Here is a 25905-nt window from a genome sequence, read left to right on the forward strand (position 1 = left end):
TTATTTAGATGCATGGGCCCTCTGCTAAGGTATTGTCTCCCTCTCCTCAGAAACTGCCACCTATCGGAAGAAGAGGTCTCTATAAGACTAGTTACTCATCTTTGCCTAAGTACACATTCGAGGACCGGGAAGATGTTGTTAAAGCCAACATCCGTGATCCCTTGCAAATCATTAAAATATTACGTGAAAATGAACATCTTGGATTTCTTTATATGATTCCTGCAGTGCCAAGGTCTTCCATTGAATATGATACCTATAATCTGAAGTAAGTTCTCTTTTATGAAGCCACTTATTAATATTAAAAATTACACATAAGATTGCAAATGCTACCCATAATTGACTGGGTGTTAATGATAAATATGAGCCCTAGCCGGTTTGGCTCAGTGGATAGAGCATTGGTCTATGGACTGAAGGGTCCCAGGTTTGATTCCAGTTAAGGGCACATGCCTGGGTTGCGGGCTTGATCCCCAGTAGAGGGCATGCAGAGGCAGCCAACCAATAATTCTCTCTCATCATTGATGTTTTTTTCTCTCTCTCCCTCTCCCTTCCTCTCTGAAATCAATAAAAAATGTATTTTTTAAAAATGATAAATATGATAAAATATAATTTTGGTTATCCAATGGTAAATTAATCTTAATCAGAACAATTTTATTTATTTTGCCTTCATTTATAGACATTATTTATGAAGCACTGTTATGTTCCTCATGTTTATATTATATAATGTCATTTTTAATCAGTATTACAAACATTTTTGTTATTTTGTGATTACTGAGAAAGAAGATGGCAATGTATAAAAAGTAGGTGATGCATTATTTGTAATGCATGTCATTTTAACTGACATTAGTTGTTGAAATATTCTTTTCTTAAATGTCATAATAGTCTAGCTTTGCCAACAAATTCTTTGAATAACCTTCCCCATTCTCTGCTGTGTATGAAGATAAAAGGACCTTCTATGAATTCTCTTGTTCTCCCCAATAATAGTTTTATTGAGTCAGATAACACTGAAGACAGCCCTCGTACTGGGGAGAAATGGGAGAGAAGATAAACATTGTACTTAAAATGGTAGAATTATTGTATGTCCAAAAGAGCTGAACAGGAGTGAAAAATAATTTGTAGAGAGAACTGACATGCTTATGGAAATCCAATTATTCAGGAAAATGTGTTCAGTACTCACTCTATAGCAGGAACTATTCTAGGTGATACATTAGTGAACTATCCAATTAAAATTGCTGCCCTTGTGGAGCTTACATTTTAGCAGAGGGAGACAATATATATACGATACATGAGTAAAATGTATATAGAATACAAGGAGGTGATAAGTATTATCCTATATAATAAAACCCTAATATGCAAATCAACCGAACAGCAGAATGACCGGTGAAATGACCAGTTGCTATGATGCACACTGACCACTAGGGAGAAGACACTCAGTGCAGGAGCTGCCCCCTGGTGGTCAGTGCGCTCCCACAGGGGGATCAGCCAGAAGCTGGGCTCACGGCTGGCGAGCGCAGTGGTGGTGGTGGGAGCCTCTCCCGCCTCTACAGCAGCTCTAAGGAGCAGCAAGCCGAGTGGTAGGGAGCAGCAAGCAGGTGAGAGGTAAGGAGTGAGGTGTCCCAGATTGCAAGAGGGATCCTGGACTGCAAGAGGGCACAGGCCGAGCTGAGGGACCCTCACCCCCACCCCCAGTGCATTAATTTCATGCACCAGGTCCCTAGTAGAAAAAAAAAAAAGAGTAGAGCAAAGGGGGTTGGGAGTTCTTGGGAAGAGGTTGTGAATTAACCAGGGTGGTCAGGATGGGCATCATTCAGAAGCTGGCATTTGAACAAGGACTTGAAGGAGAAAAGGCGTGAATTATGTGGTGGTCAGGAGAGGGAAGAAGAGCATTCCAGACAGCAGGAAAGTGAATCCGAATATCCCAAGCTAGAGCATACTTGGTATGTTCAAGAAGTAAAGAGGAGGCTGGTGTGACTACAGTCCAGTGAATGAGAGCTAGGGAACAGATCACACAGGAACTTGCTGGCCATTGTAAGGACATTAGCCTTTACATTGAGAAAAATGGAGAACCATGGCAGGATTTCAAGCACATAAGTGTTAAGATCTGAATTACATTTTGAAAAGGACCACTCTGGCTGCTCTATAGACTTTTGAAGAACAAGAGATGAAATGAAAAGACCAATTAGAAGGGCTGTAATTATTCAGATGAGAGATGGACCAGGTGGCAGTGGTGGAAGTGGTAAGAAGTAGGTCGAATTCTGGAAGTAATTGGAAGGTCAAGTCAACAGGATGTTTTTATGAACTGTGTGCAAGGTGGACAATCAGAGGGAAGTCCAGGATGACGTTAATGACCCATTTGCCTGAACAAGAGAAAGGTAGAGTTGCTATTAATTGAGATACAGAAGAGTGGATGGAAGAAGAGAGTTTGGGTTTGGACATACTCATTTTCGGATGCCAAAGATAGAAAAGAAATGGGGTGGTAGGTGAAAGGAAATTAGGATCAGGGTGGTGTTCTTTTGAGGATGAGAGAAATAGCTTGTGTGGTTGTTTGTTTGTTTTTAAGATGAAAGAATTAACATATAATGGAATTGAAAGCACTTTGATGTAAAAAATACTATTGCACACTTAAGACTACAGTATAGTATAAACTTAATTTTACAAGCAGTGAGAAACCAAAAAAAAAAAATTGTATGACTCCTTTTATTGCAATATTGATTTTATTGTTTTGGTCTGAAGCCAAACCTGCAATATCTCTAAGGTATGCCTATATTGAAGATGGGACTGGAAACTATGCTTTTGTCTAATTGGGAAAATAATTGTATTTCTAGATTAATGAGCACTTCTACTAGGGGAATTGAATTGATGTTTTATATTTGGACTGACAGTAATGATGCTTGATAGTAATATGCCAGGTCTCATTTAAGAAGATAGTGTTGGACCTGGCCGGTGTGATTCAGTTGGTTGGGCATCATCCTGTGCACCAGGAGGTTGCAGGTTTGATTCCACGTCAAGGGCACGTGCCTGGGTTGCAGGTTCAATCCCCAGTAGGGGGCGTGCAGGAGGCAGCTGATGAATGATATGCTCTCACATCGATCTTTTTCTTCCTCTCCCTTCCTCTCTCTCTAAAAGTCAATAAAAACTATTTTTAAAAACAGACGATAGTGTTGAAATCACAGTTTATCATGTTTTAGGGTTGATGTTAAATTTTTCTCCCTAGCCTAAATTCCAAATATTATAAACCTTATGAGTAAAGGCAATGATTAGATGCTACATAGTTGAAGCAGCTAAATTGGAAGTTAAAAGTGGTAAATACTGGGTCAACGAGATGAGGAAATGTTATGCAAAACACCTTTTAAAAGTAGTGATAAAATATAATGTCTTCACATACTTTTTTTATTAAGTGTATTGTGGTGACATTGGTTAATATAATTATACTAGAGGCCTAGTGCACGAAATCCATGCACTTGGGTGGGGGTCCCTCAGCCCAGCCTGTGCCCTCTCGCAGTCCAGGAGCCCTCAGGGGATGTCTGACTGTTGGCTTAGCCACTGCCGCTGCACTCGCCAGCCATGAGCCAGGCTTCTGGCTGAGTGGCGCTCCCCCTGTGGGAGCACACTGACCACCAAGGGGCAGCTCCTGCATTGAGCATCTGCCCCCTGGTGGTCAGTGTGTGTCATAGAAACCAGTCATTCTGCTGTTCAGTCGATTTGCATATTAGCCTTTTATTATATAGGATAAGCCGCAGGTGTGGATTTCTATGTTACAACATCTGTTTATTGCACTTTGTGCCCACTACCCAGAGTCAGATATCTTTGGTCATCATATATTAGGTCCCCTTCACTCCTCACACCTCCGCCCCCTTCCCTCTGGCAACCACCTCACTGCAGTATGTGATCATGAGTTTCAGTTTTATGTCCCACGTATGAGTGATACCCTATGGTTCTTAGCTTTTTCTGCCTGAGTTATTTCCCTTAACACAATATTCACGAACTCCATCGATGTTGTCACAAATGGCAGTATTTCATCCTTTCTTATGGCTAAGTAGTATTCCATTGTGTATATGTACCACATCTTTTTAAAAAATATATATATTTTTATTGATTTCAGAGAGGAAGAAAGAGGGAGAGAGAGATAGAAACATCAATGATGAGAGAATCATTGACCGGCTGCCTCCTGCAATCCCCTCACTGGGGATCTAGCCCACCAACCTGGGTATGTGCCCTTAACTGGAATAGAACCTGGGACCTTTCAGTTCACAGGCCAACACTCTATCCACTGAGCCAAACTGGCTAGGGCTACCACATCTTTATCCAATCCTCTATCGCAGGACACTTTGGTTGTTTCCATGTCTTAGCAACCGTGGATAATACTGCAATGAACATAAGGGTGCATATATCTTTGCTAATACATGTTTTCAAGTTTTTTTGTTATATACTCAGGAGAGGGATTGCCAGGTCATATAGTAGCTCTATATACCAGGTACGAGGTGGTATTTCATTGTAGTTTTGATTTTCATTTCCTTAATTGTTAGTGAGGTTGAACATCTATACTAATAATGGACAAATATGTAAATTGACTGTACCTCTGCAACACCCACAGCCAGTCAGGAGTGAGTATGCATATTAACCTGACAAAGATGGAAGGCCTGTGGGCAGCACGCACACACACAGGCGCCGAGCAGCCAAGGGTGGGGCAGGCATTCCCACCTCCAGGCCGCTCCAGGCCTACTCATGCAGGCGCCAAGCGGCTGGGGGCGGGGTGGGATGCCCTCCTACCTGCTGCGTGCGGGTGTCCCTGGGACCCTGCCCACTCTGAGCCTGTGGCCAGCATGTGAGTGCGCCCGTGCCAAGCGGCTAGGGTCCCGGGGACACCACTAGAGAGTTCGGTCCTGTCAGCCTGGCCTGGGGTGACTGGAGTTCCAAGTCCGTTTGGTTTCTGCAGCCCCTGGACCAGAAGCAGAAACCAAGAGTGTGGGAAGCACCATGAATGCTGGGAATTGTAGTTCTGGTGGCAGACGCATTACGGGATCTCCTAGACCAGTGATGGCAAACCTATGACACGCGTGTCAGCACTGACACGCGTAGCAATTTTTGATGACATGCAGCCGCTAAGGCGGCCGCATGCCGAGGATGAAACATTTGTGAAATAATGTTTTTTCCTCAAAGTGACACACTACCTGAGTTATGCTCAGTTTTTTGGTGAAGTTTGACACACCAAGCTCAAAAGGTTGCCCATCACTGTCCTAGACACTAGAGCAAAATGAGCCTGGAGCAAGTTACTGTTGCGGGTGGGGGATGGCGGGAAAGCAAAGGTGAGAGACATAAGTAAAGTCAGAGTGTCGAGGAAAAATTAAAAGGAAGATATCCTGCAACTTCTAGGAAATCTCCACCAATGGAGCAAAGAAAAAAAAAGACCTCTATTATTCTGTGAGCACCAAACCAAACTGGGTTGGGGTCTCAGACAATTCGCTTATATGATTGCAAAGACAGACACAAACTCCTGGATTGGAGAGGGCTCCCTGTGGGCTCCCAGATTGGAGAGGATGCAGGTCGGGCTGAGGGACCCACCCCCCATGCACGAATTTCATGCACCGGGCCCCTAGTCCATATATATATATATATATATTGGCTGTTTGTATGTCTTATTAGGAGAGGTGTCTGTTCAAGTCCTCTGCCTGGTTTTTAATTGGGTTGTTTGTTTTATCAGTTCTTTATATATTTTAGGTATTAAATCTTTGTCAGAATTATTGTTGCAAATATCTCTTATTTGTTCGGCTGCCTCTTTGTTTTGTTGTTGGTTTCTTTCACTGTCCAGAAGCTTTTTAGCTTGATATAGTACCATTCATTTATTTTTGCCTTTAATTCCCTTGCCTTTGGGGTCAAGTCCATAAAATGTTTTCTATGACCAAGGTCCCTAAGTTTGGTACCTATGTTTTCTTCTATGTAAATGGCCTCTGATACATTTTAAATTAAACTTTAAACATGGGACAAACTGTAAACCAGTTTTATTCTTTTGTATATGGTTTTCCAGTTTTCCCAGCACCATTTATTGAAGAGGCTATCTTTACTCCATTGTGTGTGTCTGTCTCTGCCAATACAATGCTGTTTAGATTATCATAGTTCTCTAAAATAATTTGAAGTGAGGTAGCATGATATCTCCAGCTTTGTTCTTTTTTCTCAGGACTGCTTTGACTATTTGGGGTATTTTGTGGTTACATACAAATCTGATGATTTTTTTGTTCTATTTAATTAAAAAATGACATTGGAATTTTGATTGGGATTGCATTAAATCTGTATATTTCTTTGAGTAATATGGCCATTTTAACTACATTGATTCTTCCAATCCATGAACACAGGATATTTTTCCATTTTGCTGTGTCTTTTAATCTCTTTTAATAATGCTTTCTGGTTTTCAGTATATAGGACTTTCATGTTCTTTGTTAAGTTTATTTATAGGTATTTTACTCTTTTGGTTGCAATTGCAAAAGGAATTTTTTATTTCTTTTTCTGAATCTTCATTGTTAATATACAGGAAGTATATTGGAAGGCAGTTGATTTTTGACATTGATTTTATCCTGCAACTTTACTGTACTTGTTTATTGTTTCTAATATTTTTTTGTGGAGTTTAAGGTTTTCTATATATAGAATTATGTTGTCCTCAAAAGTGACAGTATTACTTCTTCCTTTCCTATTTGGATGCCTTTTATTTATTTCTCTTGCCTTATTGCTCTGTCTAGGACTTCTGGAACTATGTTGAATAAGAGTGGTAAGAGTGGACATCCTTGTCTTGTTCTTGATTTTAGAGGGAAATATTTCAGTTTTTCACCATTGAGTCTGATATTAGCTGAGGGTTCATCATATGGCCTATATTATGTTGAGGTACTTTACTTCTATTCCTATCATATTGAGTTTTTTAATCATAAATGAATGTTGTATCTTATCAAATGCTTTTTCTGCATCTATTGATAAGATCATAAGTTTTTATTCTTTCTTTTGTTAATGTGGTGTATTATATTGATTGATTTGCATATGTTGAACCATCCTAGTGCCCCTGCAATGAACCCCACTTGATCATGATGTATTGTTTTTTTGGTGTAGTGTTGTATTTAATTTGCTAGTATTTTGTTTAGGATTTTTGCATCTATATTCATCAGATAAATTGGTCTGTATTTTTCTTTTTTTGTGTGTTATCCTTGCCAGGTTTTAATATTGGCTTCATAAAATGTGTTAGAAAGTATAGCCTCTTCTTCAATTTTTTCTAAGAGTTTGAGGAGGATAGTTTTTAAATCTTCTTTAAACAATTGTTAGAATTTACTGGTGAAGTCATCAGGTCCTGGACTTTTATTTTTTGGGAGTTTTTTGATGTCTGTTTCAATTTCGTCACTGCTGATTGGTCTATTTAGATTTTCCAGTTCTTCATAATTTAGTCTAGGAATGTTATATATTTTTAGGAATATATGTATTTCTTCTAGGTTATTGAATTTGGAGGTATGTTGTCCTTCATAGTATTCTAATATGATCCTTTGTATAGCTGTGATGTCTGTGGTGATTTCTCCTCTTTCATTTCTGATTTAGTTTATATGGGTCTTGTCTCATTTTTTCCTTAGTGAGTCTAGTCAGGGGTTTGTCAATTTTATTAATCTTTTCAAAGAACCAGCTCTTGGTTTTATTAAATTTTTGTATATTCTTTTTGTTCTCTATTTCATTCAATTCTGCTCTAATTTCTGTTATTTCCTTTCTTCTCTGACTTAGGTTTGCTTTTGTTCTTTTTTCCCCAGTACTTTAAGATGTAATATTAGATTGCTTTCTTGGCATTTCTCTTGTTTCTTGAGATAGGCCTACAATGATATAAACTTCCCTCTCATTACTGCTTTCATTGCATCCCAGAAGTTTTGATATGTCATATTGTCATTCCCATTTGTGTTTATATAACTTCTTTTATTTCTTATTTGACCCAGTCATTTTTTAGTAGTATGTTGTTTCATCTCCATGTAATTTTGGGTTTCCTTACCTCCTTTTTGCAGTTACTGGTAATGCTAATTTCAAGGCATTGTGGTCAGAGAATATGCTTGGTATAATTTCAGTCTTGAATTTGTTGATGCTAGTTTTGTGGCCCAATGTATGGTCTGTCCTTGAGAATGTTCCATGTACACTGGAGAAGAATGTATAATCTGATATTCTGGGATGAAAGGCTCTATAAATGTCATTATGTCCATTTGGTTATTTAAGGTCGATATTTTTAAATTGATTTTCTGTTTGGATGATCTATCTAGAGCTGTCAATGGAGTATTAAAATCCCCAACTATGATTGTGTTTTGATCTGTTTATCCCTTTAGTTCTGTGAGTAGTTGCTTTATATATTTCAGTACTCCCTGGTTTGGTGCATTTATATTAACAAGTGTTACGTTTTCTTTTTTTTTGTTAATCCTCACCTGAGGATATTTTTCCATTGCTTTTTTCAAAGAGAATGGAAGGGAAAGAGAGAGATGGAGAGAGAGAGTCTGAGATAGAGAGAGAAAGAGAAAAAGAAACATCAATGTGACAGAGACATATTGATTGGTTGCCTCCTGCACATGCCCTGATTGGGGAAGGGAGCAAAACTCACAACTCAGGTACGTGCCCTTAACCAGGAATCGAACCTGTGACACTTTGATGCACAGGTTGACGCTCTAACCACCGAGAAACACCAGGCAGGGCAAGTATTATGTTTTCTTCATGTAGTGTCCCCTTTATTATTATAAAATGTCCATCTTTGTCTCTTGTTATCTTTGTCGTCTTGAAATCTGTTCTGTCAGATATAAGTATGGTTACACCTGCTTTTCTGTGGATGTTATTTGCTTGGAGAATCATTTTTCACCCTTTTACTTTGAATCTACCTTTGTCTTTGTAACTTAGATGTGTCTCTTGTAAGCAGAATATGGTTGGGTTTTATTTTTTACCTACTCTGCTATTCTGTGCCTCTTTATTGGTAAATTCAGTCCATTTTCATTTAGGGTAATTATTGATGTCGGAGGATTTCTGATAGCAATTTTATCTTTTGTGTTTTTTTTTTTTTTTTTGGTAGCTCTGTGCCTCCAGTGGTTCCTTTTCTTTGTGTTTCTGCCTGTTGTTTTTGTTTGGTGGTATTCCATACGCCTTTCCTCTGTCTCCTCTTTTTTTAAGTTATGTGTCTTAGTTTGGGGATTTTTGTGTGTGATTACCATTAGGTTTATAAAATATAAAGTATAGCCCTAACCAGTTTGGCTCCATGGATAGAGCATCAGCCTGCAGACTAAAGGGTCCCAGGTTCGAGTCCGATCAAGGGCATGTACCTTGGTTGTGGGCACATCCCCAGTAGGGGGTGTGCAGGAGGCAGCTGATTGATGTTTCTCTCTCATAGATGTTTCTAACTCTCTATCCCTCTCCCTTCATCTCTGTAAAAAAATCAATAAAATACATTTAAAATATATATAAAATATAAATTTACATACATACAGTAGGTTTTTTTCTTTTGAGTGCATCTTCATCCTCTTTTGCCAGTTCAGACATTTAACCTCTCTCCTTTTATGTTTTATTGTCACAAATTGTCCCTGTGTATGCTGTAAGTTTTTTGGTAATCTTACTCATAGTGTTCTGACCTTATGTTCTTTGTTCAGGTAGAATAACACCCTTGAGTACTTACTGCAGTGGAGGTTTTCTGGTGATAAAATTCTTCAGATTCTGTATGTCTGGGAACTTCTTGATTTCTTCTTCATATTTAAAGTATAATTTTGCTGGATATATGATTTGTGGCTGGTAATTTCTCTCTTTCAGGCATTTGAATATTTGGTTCCACTCTCTTCTGCTTATAGAGTTTCTACTGAGATGTCAGATGATATTCTGATAAGTTTTTTGGTTTTTTTTTTGTATGTCACTTTCTTCTTTACCCTGGTTGCTCTGAGAATTTTTTCTTTGTCATTAATTTTTGACAGTTTTAATACAATCTACCTTGGACAGGGCCTCTTTGGATTGAGGTAACTAGGTTTCTGTTTGCTTCTTTCTATAGATTTGGGAATTTCTCATCCACTGTTTGTTTTAACCTTTTGCACTCGAATGTCGAGTGTGACTCGACACAGTTAGCATTAGAATAAAGGAATCAAGAAAAAAGCAAGGGAGTGCAAAGGGTTAATAGACTATCCGTTCCATGCTCCCTCTCTTTTTCCTCTGCAATGCCTATAAATCTAATATTGCGTTTTCTGATGGAGTCAGCTAGGTGTCATAGAGCTCTTTCATTTTTATTTATGTTCAGGTCTCTCTCTTCTTCCCTTTGCATCATTTCTTTATTCCTATCTTCAGTCTCACTAATTCTCCCTTCCATCTGTTTTCTATGCTCAGTAGTTCACTCTTTTTAAAAATATATATTTTATTGATTTTTTACAGAGAGGAAAGGAGAGGGATAGAGAGTTAGAAACATCGATGAGAGAGAAACATTGATCAGCTGTCTCCTGCACACCTCCTACTGGGAATGTGCACACAACCAAGGTATATGCCCTTGACCGGAATCAAACCTGGGACCTTTCAGTCCACAGGCTGATGCTCTATCCACTGAGCTAGGCCAGTGGTTCACTCTTAATTCCCTTAATTGCATGCTACATTTCCAGAATTTCTGATTGGTTCTTTTATAAAGTTTCAATATCTTTGGTAAAGAACTTGTTTTGTTCATTAATTTTTTCTTCTGAGTATACTGAATTGCCTGCAAGTATTTTCTCACATCTCATTGAGTATTTTCAGAACTGCAATCTTGAGATCTTTGTCATTTATAGCACATATTTCCAAATGTTCCAGCTTGCTTTCTAGGTATTTTTCATTTTCTTTCTGAGCTTCCTCATTACTGTGGTTATTCATTGTATTAGCTGGTCTCCTTTATCTAGGCATGTATGTATATATGTGTGTATATATTATTGGCCCTTCTCTCACAGCTTTCTCTGAAATGTTTTTCTACTATTTTCCAGTATAAGGTGCTGAATCACAAGATATTTACCTCTGTGATCTCCCAGACTTGACCACCAAGGCTTCCATAAAACAGTACAGCTGCACTGCTTGGGGGTGGGGTTTGTTTTGCCCTCACCATAATGGCAACCCTGGACCTCTGAGGGTAAATTCACCATCATAGACCACACCTGCCACCTCTACAAGGGTCTTTAGTAACAGATCGACCCATACAGAGCGAGTTTTCCAGACATGATGGGGGCTGTGGTGAATCATTTGTTCTTATTTTCAGGTTGGTTTGATGACTAATGTTAATGAAACATCAGAAGTTGATTACAGTTTAAGAGATAAGTAGAAATTTCACATTTTGGAGAGAATCACTTCTCAAGAATGTCCCAATTGTATCTTCAGCTGTTGACAAATTAAAAAAGGAATAACATTCTATGTTTCCCATACACCTCACCAGCAACATATAATACCTGCTATATTCCAGACATTTCTGGTGTGAGTTCATTAGAGCACAAAGTGTCAATAGTGGAATCAGATTAAAGCTGCACAGGTTGAAGTTGTTCCATTACAGCACTAAAGTAAGAGAGCAACTGTCAAGGCTCTCTTCCCTCTCCACAGCACCATCAGCTTCCCTCGTGTGTGTGGCTTGAGTTTGCTTTCATCCTGGTTTGTTATGTCCTAATTTTTTTAAGAAAGATTTTTTTACTTAATTTTATTGAATTAAAATTTGAAAATTAAAAGTGATTTATGCCAATTGTTCTTAGTTTTTGTTTGTTTGTTTGTTTATGTTAATCCTCACTCAAGGATATTTTATCCATTGATTTTTAGAGAGTGGAAAGGAGGGGGGAAAGAGAAACATAGATGTGAGAGAAACACATTTATGTGAGAGAGACAGATTTATTGCCTCGGGCATGTACCCCAATCAGGGCTGAGGATCAAACCTGCAACCAAGGTATGTGCCCTTGACTGGGAATTAAACCTAAACATACAACCCTTTCATTTGGGGGCCAACATGAAGTGCTGAGCCATACCCTCCAGGGTGGTTCTTAGTTTTTTGATTAACAAAGCCAAGGCACATGAGAATTTTGTTCTAATTCCTTAAAACATTACTATGTATATGCACAATTTGTTTACTTATCATAATTTCAGTGATTTCACAGATGACTGAAGTCTATACTAAAGGACCTTGAATTTTAAGTTCAGAGCTAAGAACTAGACAAGAACATAGACATGTGAAACAGTTGATTTTCACTAGAGTATTCCTATCTAATCTTTGTTAGTATACATAATTTTTGAATAGTTTTAACTTAGAAACAAATAGGATTTTGTTTTGTACTTCACCTTTATCTTATTGTTTGAAACTACCACAAAATCTTCATAAATTTTATTTTACTAAATTCCTAAATATCTATTTATATATAAAAGCCTAAGTGACATACCAGCCAGTAGACTGGTTAACCAGTTGCTATGACGCACACTTACCACCAGGGAGCAGATGCCCAACACAGGAGCTGCCCCCTGGTTGTCAGTGTGCTCCCACAACCAATCTCCTGCAGCCAGCCAACCTCCAACGGTCCACCCCCCCCCAGCTAGCTGGCCCCCCGAATTGGTCCCAATCACGCGCCAGGCCAAGGGACCCCACCTGTGCACAAATTTGTGCACCAGGCCTCTAGTATTTTAATAACTTGCTATGTCATAATATATTTCATACTTGTTCTACTATTAAATATTTACATTTCATTCAGCATTTCAATGTTAGAGCTAAAATTACAGAAAATATATATGTGCCTGTAGGCAAGTTCTATTTTAAGAAGTGTTAGAGAATTGGCCCTTTCTAATCTCATTACTTTGTTTCCTTCACCTATATCTCTACTTCTTTTTTATGCCATTCTTGCTTTTCTTTACTTAATCTATCTCTTGTAATATATAATGTTAAAGGATGTTCTTGATGACAATTGAAAGAGAGATATCTTAGAAAAGAAATTTCTCAATAATTATTTTGTTATGTGATAAATTTACATATTTTTTAACTTAATCTGGTCTTGATTCTAATCTTATCTAATTCATATTTTCTTTCTTTGATCTTTCTCATAATTCTCTCAGTACTGGATAATGTAAAATCTCTTTTTCACTACTATTATTAAATAGTTTATAAAGAATTAATTATAAATAAAAACTTATTTCCAGATAGCTTTCACTTAGAGCTATTATGTAAAAGTCTGTATTTGATTTTTTTTAAACCATGTAACTGAAATTATGAACTATATTACCAAAGTTGTGAAACCAGTTGTTGTTAAAAAGCAACCCCTGTCCTTTTCTTGAGTAATTCGTTCAATCTAAAAGTAGTTTGTCAGAATTTTTAAAAAATTTTAATTATATTTGTTTTCCAGAAATGTTTTATCTCTTTTAAACAAAAATAATGTAATTGCTTAATTTTCCATTGAGTACTTTATTCTCTTGCCCCAATTTTTATTTGTTCACAGAGTTGTAAATTATGATAACATCAATAAAAAGGACTACTATACTATTAGTGACAGAGCAGTGACACGCATTCATGATGATGAGGACATTGAATATATTGAAATTAATCGATGGGAACAGGAATACCTGTATCACAGAGAACTCACTAAGATTCCCATATTTTCACTTTTCCGAAAATGGAAGGCTTTTAATGTATGGAAGAAGAATGTGCGCTCCAAGAAGATCACAGGATGTCGAGAATCTCTACTAGATAATTTGTTCATTGTTAATCATGTATGTATTTGTTAATCATATTTTAAAAGAATTACAGAAAAATCAGTGTATCTATACAGGTGTTGATATAGACTGTCCCTGAACTAGACTATTTCACCTAATATTCTATTTAATGTTAAATGATGACAATTTTCACCTTGTCACATTTAAGAGTCTGACAGTCTAGTGGTGTTTCTATATTTGACTAGAGTTGTAAAATGCAAAAGTATGAGGGTTGCACAGGTCCCCTTTGATAAGAAGCAACCTAAGGTTTGGATTTAGGACCCCCTTTATTGTTGATCAGGAAATTTGTGTATCCTTTTGAACAGAGTAGGCTGGGAACCCCTTTTACCTTCTCTCATCTTTGAGATACTCTTGACTTTATGGTCCAAAATGATTTGGAGGCTTGTTTTCATGGGCCAGTACCTCCCAATGTATCATATGTTTTCTTCTACCATGGATTCAGACAGTAGGTAAAATGTTAATGTTTACTTTGGAGGATAGGGTAGGTAATAATGAAAAAAGTTAGTCTGAAAGATTGTTACCAAGATGTCAGTGATAGGGGCATGGGCGGCTGGAGGGGGTTCATGGGGGGAAAAAAGAAGATATATGTAATACTTTTAACATCAAAAAAGTATTTAAAAAAAGATGTCAGTGATACAGTAAAGAAACATAGAAGTAATATGGATAACACAGATATTAGTGCAAAATAAGTGCACATGATGTACCATCTCAGGTCATCCATTCCATCAAGTGTTCTGAATTGTGGAAAATATTCTTACCCTTCTTGATAGCAAATTAAAACCCCTAGATCTCTAATTTTAGGAAGTGTCCATCAGCCACTGGAACCTGTTTTAGTACCTTTTTACCACATTTCATTTTTTACCAAGTCTTGGACACTATTCATATATTTGTTACTAGGTAAATAATGTAAAGTATTTCTTCCTGTTCTCTTATTTTATGTCATTCTCTCTGTCCACCATTCATACCAATAATGTTTTGGCCTTGATAATAGCTTCTCTTAAATGTAGCCCTGACAGACTAGAAAGGTCTTATCCTTTTCATCTTAGATTGACCTAAATACAGACCCATAGTGTTGGCTTAAGTATATGTTAGATGTTATAATTACTTGACAGTTAACACTAGTCTTATATTTGCAATTAGTTCATTGGAGGGGATGGGGCTGATTCCCTCAAACTAGGTTGAAGGGAAATGTGGTCCTTCAGATTTTTCTTTTTATAATTCTTTCGGCAACCAATGTTATTGTCACTTGTGCCTACATTTTTTATAATGACTTTATTGAAATACAATTTGTGTACCATACAGTTCATCTGCTTTAGATATACAATTTAATGATTTTAGTATTTTCACAAAATTGATCAACTATGACCACAATAAATTTTATAACATTTCTATCACTACAAAAAGAAACCCCAGTACACATTATTGATCACTCTACATTTCTCCCTAACTCCCTTACTACGCACACCCCAGCTCTAGGCAGCCACTAAACTACTTTTGTCTCTATTGCTTTGCCTACTCTGTACATTTCTTAAAAATGGAACCATAGACTGTGTGGTTCTTTGTGACTGGCTTTTTTCCAGTTAGGATAATGTTTTCAAGATTCATGTATGTTGTGGCATAGCATTTATTTCTATTGGCCAATAATATTCCATTGTAAGGAAGCACATGTTTTATTTATCCATCCATCCATTAATGGATATTTGGGTTGCTTACACTTTCTGGCTATTATGAATAATGCTGCTATGAACATTTGTATACAAGTTTTTGTCTGGACATATTCCTAGGAGTGGGATGTTTAACCTTTTGAGGAACCACAAAACAGTTTTACAAGCCCACTGCACAATTTTAAATTCTTACCAACAGCATATGAGAGCTTCGGTTTTTTCATATTATCATTATATTTGTCTTTTTCATTATAGCTATTCCTACTGGTTGAAAAGTGGTATCTCATTATGATTTTGATTTACATTTTCCTGACAGGTATTGATAGTGAACATCTTTTCATGTGCCTGTTGGCCATTTGTTTATATTATTTGGAGACTTATTCAGATAGTTTGTCCATTTTTAAATTGGGTTACTTGTATGTTACTATTGAGTTATCAGAGTTCTTTATATATTCTGAATACAAATTCCTAATCAGATGTATGATTTGAAAATTTTTCCTCCAATTTTGTGGGTTGCCATTCCTGATAGTATCATTTAAAACACAAACTGAATTTGAATTTTGATGATATCCATTTTATCCATTTTTTATTTTGCTGCTTGTGCTTTTGGTGTGATATCTAAAAAACTTGCCTAGTCCATGGTCTAGATTTACCCCTAAGTTTCTTCTTCTAATTTTGTATAAGTTTAGCTCTTACACTTAAGTCTTTAATTCATCTTGTGTTAATTTTTGCTCATGGTGTAAGGTAGGGGTCCAACTTTATTCCTTTGCATGTGTCTATCCAGTTGTCCCAGCACTATTTGTTACAAAAAACTATTCTCTCCCCCATTGAATTGTCTTGGCACCCTTGCCAAAAATCTACTAACAATAAATGTGAGGGGTTTTGAACTTTCTATTCTCTTTATTTATTCTTATGCCAGTAACACACTGTATTGAATACTGCAGCTTTGTAGTAAATTTTGAAATTAGAAAGTGTGAGTCTCCTAGGCCCCTTGAATTTCCACATGAATTTTAACATCAGCTTGTCAGTTTCTCCAAAGAAGCCAGTTGTGATTTTTTGATAGGGATTGCTTTAAAGCTGTAGATGAATTTTGTAAGTATTGTCATTTTAACAATATTATCTTTTTTGGTCCATGAACATACTATAATACCTTCCCATTTATTTAGATCTTCTTGAATTACTTTCAACAATGTTTTGCAGTTTTCTAAATATATGTTTTTCATTTCTTTGTTAACTTATTCCTAAATATTTTATTCTTTTTGATACTATTATAAGTAGAATTATTTTCTTAATTTTCATTTTAGATTTTTCATATATATGTAGTGTATATATACAATGTATAAGTCTAGTTTCCCCATAGGCTTTCTGACCCAGTCACCAGCCTCCAGATGAATAATACTGATTTCCCATCTCTGAAATAGTGACATTCATTTCAGTGCAACTGGCAAAAACTCTATTTAAATGAACTTTGACGACAACAATAGCAAACAAAAGCTCATATAATAAGGAAGCTCAAGGGGGTGAATACCTTTATGCATGGCTGAATTCAGAAATTCAAATGATATCTTGTCATCTTTATGTTTTTTCTCTTTCCATCTTTCATTTCTGTATTTGTCTGTGTCTTTTTCATTCTTAGTTGGGTTCCTAGAATGAGCACCACCTCCAGCTGTAGGTGTAGTTGGCTCTTTTAATGAAAAGACAATATCTCTTGATGGGATGCTGTAGAGAACACTGATTGGCTCAGCTTGGCCACATGCCCAATCCTGAACCAATCACTGCACAGCTAGTAGTAGTCTGATAAAGCCAGGCTTGGATGTGTGCCAATTCCTCATTCCCGTGATGAAGGAAGTGAGAGCCCGCCTTATCAAAACCACATGGTAGTGAGTTTCCCAAACGAAAGAGGGATTCTATCACCAGAATAATTGTAGGTAGGTCAGGGGAAGTGTCCTGGGCAGCAAAAATGATAGTTACCTCAGTCCTTTACATATTGAAACCCATCATCAAGATGACAAATTCTTCCTCCTCTATAGTTCTGCTAAAAATTTAAAATAATGCTTACTCCTTATCACCTTCATTGGGCACTATTGATATAACAGCTCAAGAATGAACCACATAATCCAGATTCATCTGGAATTTATTACCAACAGAAATAACAAAGGGGTGAGAGGAGGGTGGGGGACACTTCCAATCTCTCTTAATATTCAAGACAGCTTTCACAATTGTTCTTCATGCTGACAGCCAGCTATTTAGGTTAAGCTAACGTAGTTTCTTGTATATTTTTTTTCTTCCAAAAAATTCCCCATTGTCAAAACTCACTTTTTGGCAGACCATCAATGTCAGTTCTGCTCTCCACCTGGATCCTTACTTTTTCTCTCTTATAATTTTGCTTTAAGAATTTCCTCTGGAGTGCTCCGGACTTCCTTGCTTTCACAGCCTCGTTTTGATTACATGGTCATCCCTTCTCCTATACCTATTTCATTTATTTAGTATCTTATTTCAATTCATAGACTTAGGCTCTAAACTTTTGCTTCTTTTTTATTATGCAAATTCCCCCATCAGGTGAACTCTAAGGGCTATATGACTTCCAAATGGTTTCTCACAAAACTCCTCTTCATTTAAGACTTTACTAATTACAACTTCCCTTTATTGCACTTAGAAGAAATAAAGCACTAAATGTTGGTCTGCATAACTGTTATTTGTCCTGTTTTGAAAGCTCCTAAAAAGTATATAACACATAAACCCGTGTCACATACAAATAAATTAATGTTAACTTTATTTATATAATGTAATTGCTCCTCCTTTGATTAGATTAGGGGAAGTCAGAGAGAATGTCCTTGGGACATTCTTAGAATGTGTGCCTTTGAAGCCAACAGCCTAGAACTCTGATTTATGATGTTGGCAAGGGGAAAGAATAAGTTAAGATCATGTGGCTGAATTTCACAAATACTTTCATTCTCCCAGCTCACATTGCAAGATAGGTTTTTAATAGTGACTGAACTTTCTTTGTAGCAACTTTTTATCCACTGAAAATTTAAAGTTAAATTTGTCTTTGTTCTCTGTCACAACCTCTTAGATCAATAGACAGGCCCCTCCGTTATCATGGTGACTAGACATTGTAAAGTCTTCAAGGTAACACAAAGAATCTTTTAGTAGCCATTGGCCAAACAGGTGAAATGTAAGATTTACAGAGTCCTTCCCTGGCCGTTGTGGCTTGGTTGGGTGTCGTCCTGTGCACCGAAGGTTGCCGGTTTGATTCCCGGGTTAAGGCACATACCCTGGTTGCAGTCTCCATCCCTGGTGGGGGACATGTGGGAGGCAGCCAATGAGGGTTTTGCTTTCCCATGGATGTTTTTCTCTCCTTCTCCCTTCCTCTCACTCTAAAAATCAATAAACTAAAAAAAAAAATAAATAAATAAAAGAAAGAAAAAAATGAGATTTATGGAGTCCTCTATAACTTGCCCTCACTTTCATAGCTAAAAAGGCATGTATTCCAAATTAGAGGAAGAGAATGCAGACCAATTAAATCTGGTAATTCAAAGAATACTTTTAGAACAATATTTAAAAGTATTTAACAGATCAGAAGTGGTGGCTTTCTAAGTGTTCCCTTTAACATATGCAAGAATAGCTAAAATTAACATATAGCGTTCTTTTCCTTAACAGCCATTCTTGCTTTCTAGATATCTTTATACTTTAAAAATGCTTTTTAAGATGAAATAATGATATATTTCTATTTTCATTCAGTATTTGCGACCAGCTCTTCTTAAAATAAATGAACTGTGCTATCAGTTGAATTTTATGGGGCTTTGTTATATTGAAAAAGGTCACACCTACACCCTGCAAGAATTTCAGTTTACACAAGTCGTACACCTGAAAGAGGTAAAGAGTTTTGTCTATAAGTTTCAAGATCTTTTTTTCTATTATTGCTACTTTGGTACCACTAATTATACATACCCTTAATGTCTAGATGACAGATCACCTGGAATATTTTCGAAATGAGGCCAAAGATGTGGTCAGGAAGGCTTGCCGTACTGCTCTGCGCGCTATAGGATTCACTCCTGATGACTGTGATGAGGAAGGTAGGGAGGGGAGAGAGCTTTAACAGATCAGAAGTGGTGGCTTTCTAAAATAGTAACTCTTGCCCATCCAGTGTTGCTCAGTGTTTGAGCATCAACCCATGAACCAGGAAGTCACAGTTTGATTCCCGGTCAGGGCACATGCCCAGGTTGCAGGCTCCATCCCCAGTAGAGGGTGTGCAGGAGGCAGCCAATCAACGATTCTCTATCATCATTGATGTTTCTCTCTCCCTCTCTCTAAAATCAATAAAAACATTTTTAAAATAGTAACTTTTGCCCTAGCCAGTTTGGTTCAGTGGATAGAATATCGGCCTATGGACCGAAGGGTCCCGGGTTTGATCCGGTTAAGGATACCTCAGTTGCAGGCTCCTCCCAGGCCTGGGCCCTGATCGGGGCGCGTGCAGGAGGCAACCAATTGATGTGTTTCTCTCATATCGATATTACTCTCTGTCTTTCTCTCTCTTTTCCACTCTCTCTAAAAATTAACGGAAAAATATCCTCAAGTGAGGATTTAAAAATAAATAATAAAACAGTAACTCTTTTTGACTACTCTTCTTAAGTTTAATGATTTATTTTCATTTCTTCCAAATTTGCAAGATAGATTATGAATTCAATATATATTGAAGCGGGGGGGGGGGGGGTAATAGTAAATAACGCATTTTCCTTGCATTAACCCTGTTTGTATTTCTAAACTGGTTACAGAACCTTTATTTCACAAGCATTTTATGGTGGACACTTAGCATATTAGATGACTGGACACTTAGCATATTAGTACAGACAATAGGTTTGTTAAAATTAAGGGATTGGCTGGATCTCCAGATTGGCCCCAGTTGGCATGTACTCTAGAGGATAACTAAAATGCAGTTGGGGAAAAAGGGTAAAGTGTCACTGGAAAAGAGATAACAGAGTACACAGGTCAATGTTAAAGAGAATGTTAATAAACTGTCTACAGTCTTTTCTTGAGTTGAAATCCTTTGATGTGAAATTCTTTTGGATAACTGGACTGTTTTCTGGAGTTTGAATGATCTCACAAACCAAAGCATTTTGTTTTTGTTTTGTTTGTGTGTTTTTCAATGTTGCTCGTCTGTTAATCCGTATTGAGGAGAAAAACATTGAATTTTTACATAAGAATTCTTGTTGTTGTGTCTTCTGCTGTTCTTAGAAGATAAAAAATCGTCAGTGGCTGGCGGTCTCATTGAGTTGCCTGCTTATGTAAACTCTGAGAACATGAAATACACACAGCAGGCCAGGAAAAGGCGTTATTGCAGGAGGCTGACTTGGTAAGTGATTATTCTTTCTTTTGAGAAAAATTAGGGCATTTGTCATTCTCAATTTCATTGAAAGTTAAAGCCTCTATCCTAGGATTCACTAATAGTGATGAGAGATTTAGAGGATATGGTAACCTGAAGGCAGTCCCAGAAGGCTGCCCCTCCACCTGCCCCCTAGCAAAGCAGCCACTGGGAGGGGCAAGCTGGTAGAGAGTGGGGGGGCATGTTCAAGGCCAAGGGCTCCTCTTTGATCTCTAAGGCTTTGTTTTCCCCTAACCCAGCCTGGAGCATGGCGCTGGCTATGGTAAGAAGACAGGCACACAGAGATTTGTACATAGCTATATTGCCACATAAAGTTCCACACTTTCCCTAAGGAAGGTTTTGCAACTGGGAGACAAGCCAGCCACAGGGTCTCACCAGGGCACTCGACCTCATTAGGTTTTAGCTCTGCCATTGCTTACCCAACTGGATCTTAACATTGTTCCAGAGTTTGGATTTCACGCCTTTCTAAAATGTCATTACTACAGATAACTCTTGCAAACATAGTCACCAAGCATTATCTGAAATGTGTGTGGTACTATATACTGATTATTGTTACTCATTGCTCACCAATTTAGTCCAACTTTTACAACCATCCTATATAATAAAAGCCTAATATGCTAAGTGTCCAGACGTCTGGTCGGCTGTTCAACCAATCAAAGTGTAATATGCTAATGATATGCTAAGGCCACTCAACTGCTCGCTATGATGTGCACTGACCACCAGGGGGCAGGCAGTTGACTGGTCAACCAAGTCACTATGACGTGCACTGACCACTATGGGTCAGATGCTCCGACCAGTAGGTTAGCTTGCTGCTGGGGTCCAGCCCATCGGGACTGAGCGAGACAGGCCGGACACACCCTGGAGCCCTCCTATGATCCTTCCCGAGCCCTGATCGTGCTCTGGTGGGGTCCCTCGGCCTAGCCTATGCCCTTTCACAATTCAGGACCCCTTGGGGGATGTCAGAGAGCCAGTTTCAGCCTGACAATGGAATGACCAGTCACTATGATGCTCACTGACCACCAGCGGGCAGACACTCAATGTAGGAGTTGCCCACTGGTGGTCAATACGCTCCCAGAGGGGAAGTGCTGCTTAGCCAGAAGCCTGCAGTGCTAAGGATGTCAGACTGGAGCAGGCCTAAGCCGTCAGTCAGACATCCCCCGAGGGCTTCTGAACTGAGAGAGGGCAGAGGCTGGGCTGAGGGACCCCTCCACCCCAATGCATGAATGTTGTGCACCGGGCCTCTAGTCTATTTAATAAATATTAATGGTGCATCAGTTATATGTGAGATAATATGATAATGTTGTCCGTGTCACTGAAGTCAGTGGAGCAGTCCCTTAGGCCATCATCACAGGCCTCCAGGAACTAGAGGCCCCTTTGGCTCCAATTAAACAGAATAAAAAGTTACTCTAAATGCCTTGCTGACTCAGCCTACATTCTAAGTACTCAAGTAAGGAAACAAAATTTGCATCTTTGGGTTAGCAATTGCCATTAAGCAACATTTATCCAATAGTGAAGATTTCACACTTTACCTTTAGAATGTAAGTTACAGATGTTGTATATTTACTGATTTCTTCTCTAAGGCATTAAAAAAAATCTATGGTTCTTTTGGCTAGGTGAGCTAGGTGCTTTTCCAGTAATAACTGTATTGCTCATTAATATTCTATTGAATAGTTAGAACACCTAGCTAAATTGATGCAATACTTTTGAATATGATTGTGTTTTAAAATGAAGACCGTCCAAGAAAAACTCTTCTGAACAGCAAATCTCTGATATTGTAATAAAAAGTGGGCACAGAGAAAATATATTTTAAAATTTAAATACTTTAGAGTCACTTTCAAAGATATGTAGTGAATATAGAAAACTGAAGCTGTATTTTTTTCTTTTTAAGCTTTATTCGTCTAAATGATTACCTAATTGAGAACACAATGCACGTCTTAACAGTAAATTCTGTTAACGCTCTTTTGAATTATCTCACTGACAAACTAAAACGAACACCCTCAGCAGACATCATTCAGAAATGGATTACTGAGGAGAAAGTTGAAGTCACGGATAAGAAGGTATATCCAGACAAATTAAGAAAATTCATCGGTCAGCATTTATTGAGTACTTACTACTATATTATGGATTATGCTAGTTTCTGTGTCTTGAAGAAATGGTAGAAATGCTTAGCGGGTTTCATAGTATAACCAGAGCCTACTATACACATATGAAATGGCAGAATAAACATGAGCATAGCAACAAACACTTTAACAGAGAAAGCACTCACTGTGCTGAGTGTTGCTCTTTCTCTCACAGGAATTTGCTAAATGTTATTTTATGTGTTCATTCAACAGAGATTCCTTAAGTACCTACTGTGTACCAATCCCTGCACTAGGTGTTGTGTATATAGCGATGAAAAGCATAGACAGGATTCTTTTTTTTTTTAATATATTTTATTGATTTTTTATAGAGAGGAAGGGAGAAGGATAGAGAGTTAGAAACATCAATGAGAGGGAAACATTGATCAGCTGCCTCCTGCACACCCCCCACTGGGGATGTGCCCACAACCAAGATACATGCCCTGGACCGGAATCGAACCTGGGACCTTTCAGTCCACAGGCCGACACTCTATTCACTGAGCCAAACCGGTTTTGGCATAGACAGGATTCTTGCTCCCAAGAAACTTACAGTTTGGGGGCCATCTTGGGCATGAACTGGCAGTGAGAAGCAGCTGAGGTGGTATAATGGAAGAAATGAGAAGAAGCACATCATGAAGCAAACCTTTGCGCTTTGAGTGGATACCTTCTTGGGAGGAAGTTGTTCTTAGAGCTACAGAGTAATCGAGATGTTTGAGATGAAATAGTACAAGTTCTTTCGGTGTATTCTAGCATAGCTAAGAGAGAAATCATATTATCTCATACCACATTTTCCAGCTCCATCCTGCATAACAACTTCATGGCAGCTACCTAATAATAATTGCAAAACATGCTTATTCGTTTCATCAGGCTTCCTACCTCCAAATCTCAACTTCCTCTCCAGGAAAATCAACTGTGCCGTTTCAAGGACTGATATTCTTGGCAATAGTTTCCCTTTTTCTCCAAAAGTTGTATGTTAATTGCATACTCCGTTTCATTACTTCCTATTCTCAATTCCTCTTTTTTTTCTAAATACTGTTACATCTTAAAAGTAATATTAATTTTTTTGTAATTGTAAAAGTAACATATGCCATGCAGAAAATTTGAAAAACACAGAAATGTACAAAGAAGAGCATCCTTTGCTATCCAAAGATAACTATTTCCAAGGGGGAAATAAGGTATCATACTTTACTTACTGCTTAATCACCTGTTTTTTTTCCACTCAGCAATGTTTTGTGAAAAATCTCCCAAGTTAATATGTATTTTTCATATAATATTCTCATGTAGAAGTATACTATATACTAGTATCTTGTAAATATTAGTAAATAATTTTCTACTATTGATCACTTTCTCACTACAAATAATGTTGCAAAGAACATCCTTGTCTATACTTGTTTCAGACACCTCTGATTTTTCCCCCTTAGAAGAAAGTCCTAGCTGTGGAATTGTTGGGTCAGAAATATGCTCACTTGTTAAGGCTTTGATACTAATTCATAACTCTCCTGTGGTGGGCTGGCAGGGCCATGGCATACTCAGCCCCAGAGCACCTTATGTGCCGCGCCAGCTCAGCCAGGTTCAGTGACCCTGAGTGGGGGCGGCAGAAAGGCTTAGAAAAGACAGACAAGAGAAGGAAAGCTGGGATTTGGTGGGACGCTGCTCCCTCATGGAGAGAGACAGCACCACAGACTACAAGCCGTGTCTTTATTTTATAGCCAGATGCCACGAGGCAAAGTAAGGGCGTGGTCAAGAATGTTTACAGCATTCTCGTGGGTTTCAATCCTACTCAATTACATGCACCTGATCAAACTTAGTTTACTTGCAGCCTATATCACTTAGGCACGTGGGGCCACGTGTTCGGACCATAGGTTCAAGCTTACAACTATAGCTGTTGGCTATAATTGTGCTGGGAAGGCTCTGCCCTCCAGGCCGGGACTTGCACGTGGTCACGAGAGGACTGTGCCCTCTCATTAGTCTGAGGCTTGAACCTGTCCAAACACTGTAGCCGCGCCTCACGCTCTCCAGAAAATTTTGTGTCAGTTTACAAAAACTTCCTAGCAATATTTGAGAATGAGCATTACCCATGTGCACACTAGATAGTATCATTCATTTTCATCTTTGTTTATCTGATGGATGTAAAGTAGTATATCACTGCTTTTAAATGTTATATTCCTTTAATTGCTGCCCCAGTGCAGGGATAAGAGCATAGGCGTGGTGATCAGAAAGACCTGGGTCTGCCACTTACTAAGCAATGTGTCCTTCTCCAGATTCTGTTTTCTCAGGGGAGTACAATGATACCTGCTACATGTGATTGGTATGGGATTTACATGAATACTTAGCATTTCCTGACACACAGTAAATGCTCAATAAATGTTATTACTGAATAAATTATCTTCAGGAAGAGAAGGAGGACGTTGATTGATCATTTGTACTAGTACATTACTATTTATGTATTAATTATATCATACTAGAGGCCCGATGCATGAAATTTGTGCAAGGGACTTGGCCCTCGCCGCCTCAGAAGGTTGTCCGGACTGTCGTTCTGTTGTTCGGTCTAATTAGCATATTAGCTCCTTATTATATAGGATTAGTTACAGGCGTCCTCAAACTACGACCCGAGGGCCACATGCGGGTGTTCTTGCCGTTTTGTTTTTTTACTTCAAAATAAGATATGTGCAGTGTGCATAGGAATTTGTTCATAGTTTTTTTAAACTATAGTCCGGCCCTCCAATGGTCTGAGGGACAGTGAACTGGCCCCCTGTTTAAAAAGTTTGAGGACCCCTGGATTAATATATATTTCTATTGCGTATATCAAGTAGATTTCTATTTAAATATTACTAACCTTCTATCTGCTATATACATTTTTCAGTTCCTTATTTTCCTTTTCATCTTGTTGATAGTATTTTTTCAAGGAGTTTTCCAGTGCTGTCTAGTTTTTCAATATCAGCCTTTATTTTTTTAATTTCTGTGGTAATATTCTTTGAAAGACATGCCAACATTGTAAAATCAGCTAATTGAATGTGCTTATGTTTGCGTGCCTCTT

The 25905-nt window shown here is 38.0% G+C and overlaps 1 protein-coding gene across 1 annotated transcript in view; it reads left to right on the top strand.

Moving 5' to 3' along the window:
* Window positions 1–25905, top strand: part of DNAH6 (dynein axonemal heavy chain 6) — a 216325-nt gene that overhangs the window by 20964 nt on the left and 169456 nt on the right. Inside the window, exons 3-8 of the mRNA XM_054727991.1 lie at window positions 9–265; window positions 13431–13701; window positions 19110–19244; window positions 19333–19432; window positions 20607–20721; window positions 22640–22808. Coding sequence (XP_054583966.1) covers window positions 9–265; window positions 13431–13701; window positions 19110–19244; window positions 19333–19432; window positions 20607–20721; window positions 22640–22808 — 1047 coding nt within the window. The remainder of the gene's footprint in view (window positions 1–8; window positions 266–13430; window positions 13702–19109; window positions 19245–19332; window positions 19433–20606; window positions 20722–22639; window positions 22809–25905) is intronic.

The sequence above is a fragment of the Eptesicus fuscus genome, chromosome 16, assembly GCF_027574615.1.
Source record: "Eptesicus fuscus isolate TK198812 chromosome 16, DD_ASM_mEF_20220401, whole genome shotgun sequence".
Taxonomy (NCBI): Eukaryota; Metazoa; Chordata; class Mammalia; order Chiroptera; family Vespertilionidae; genus Eptesicus; species Eptesicus fuscus.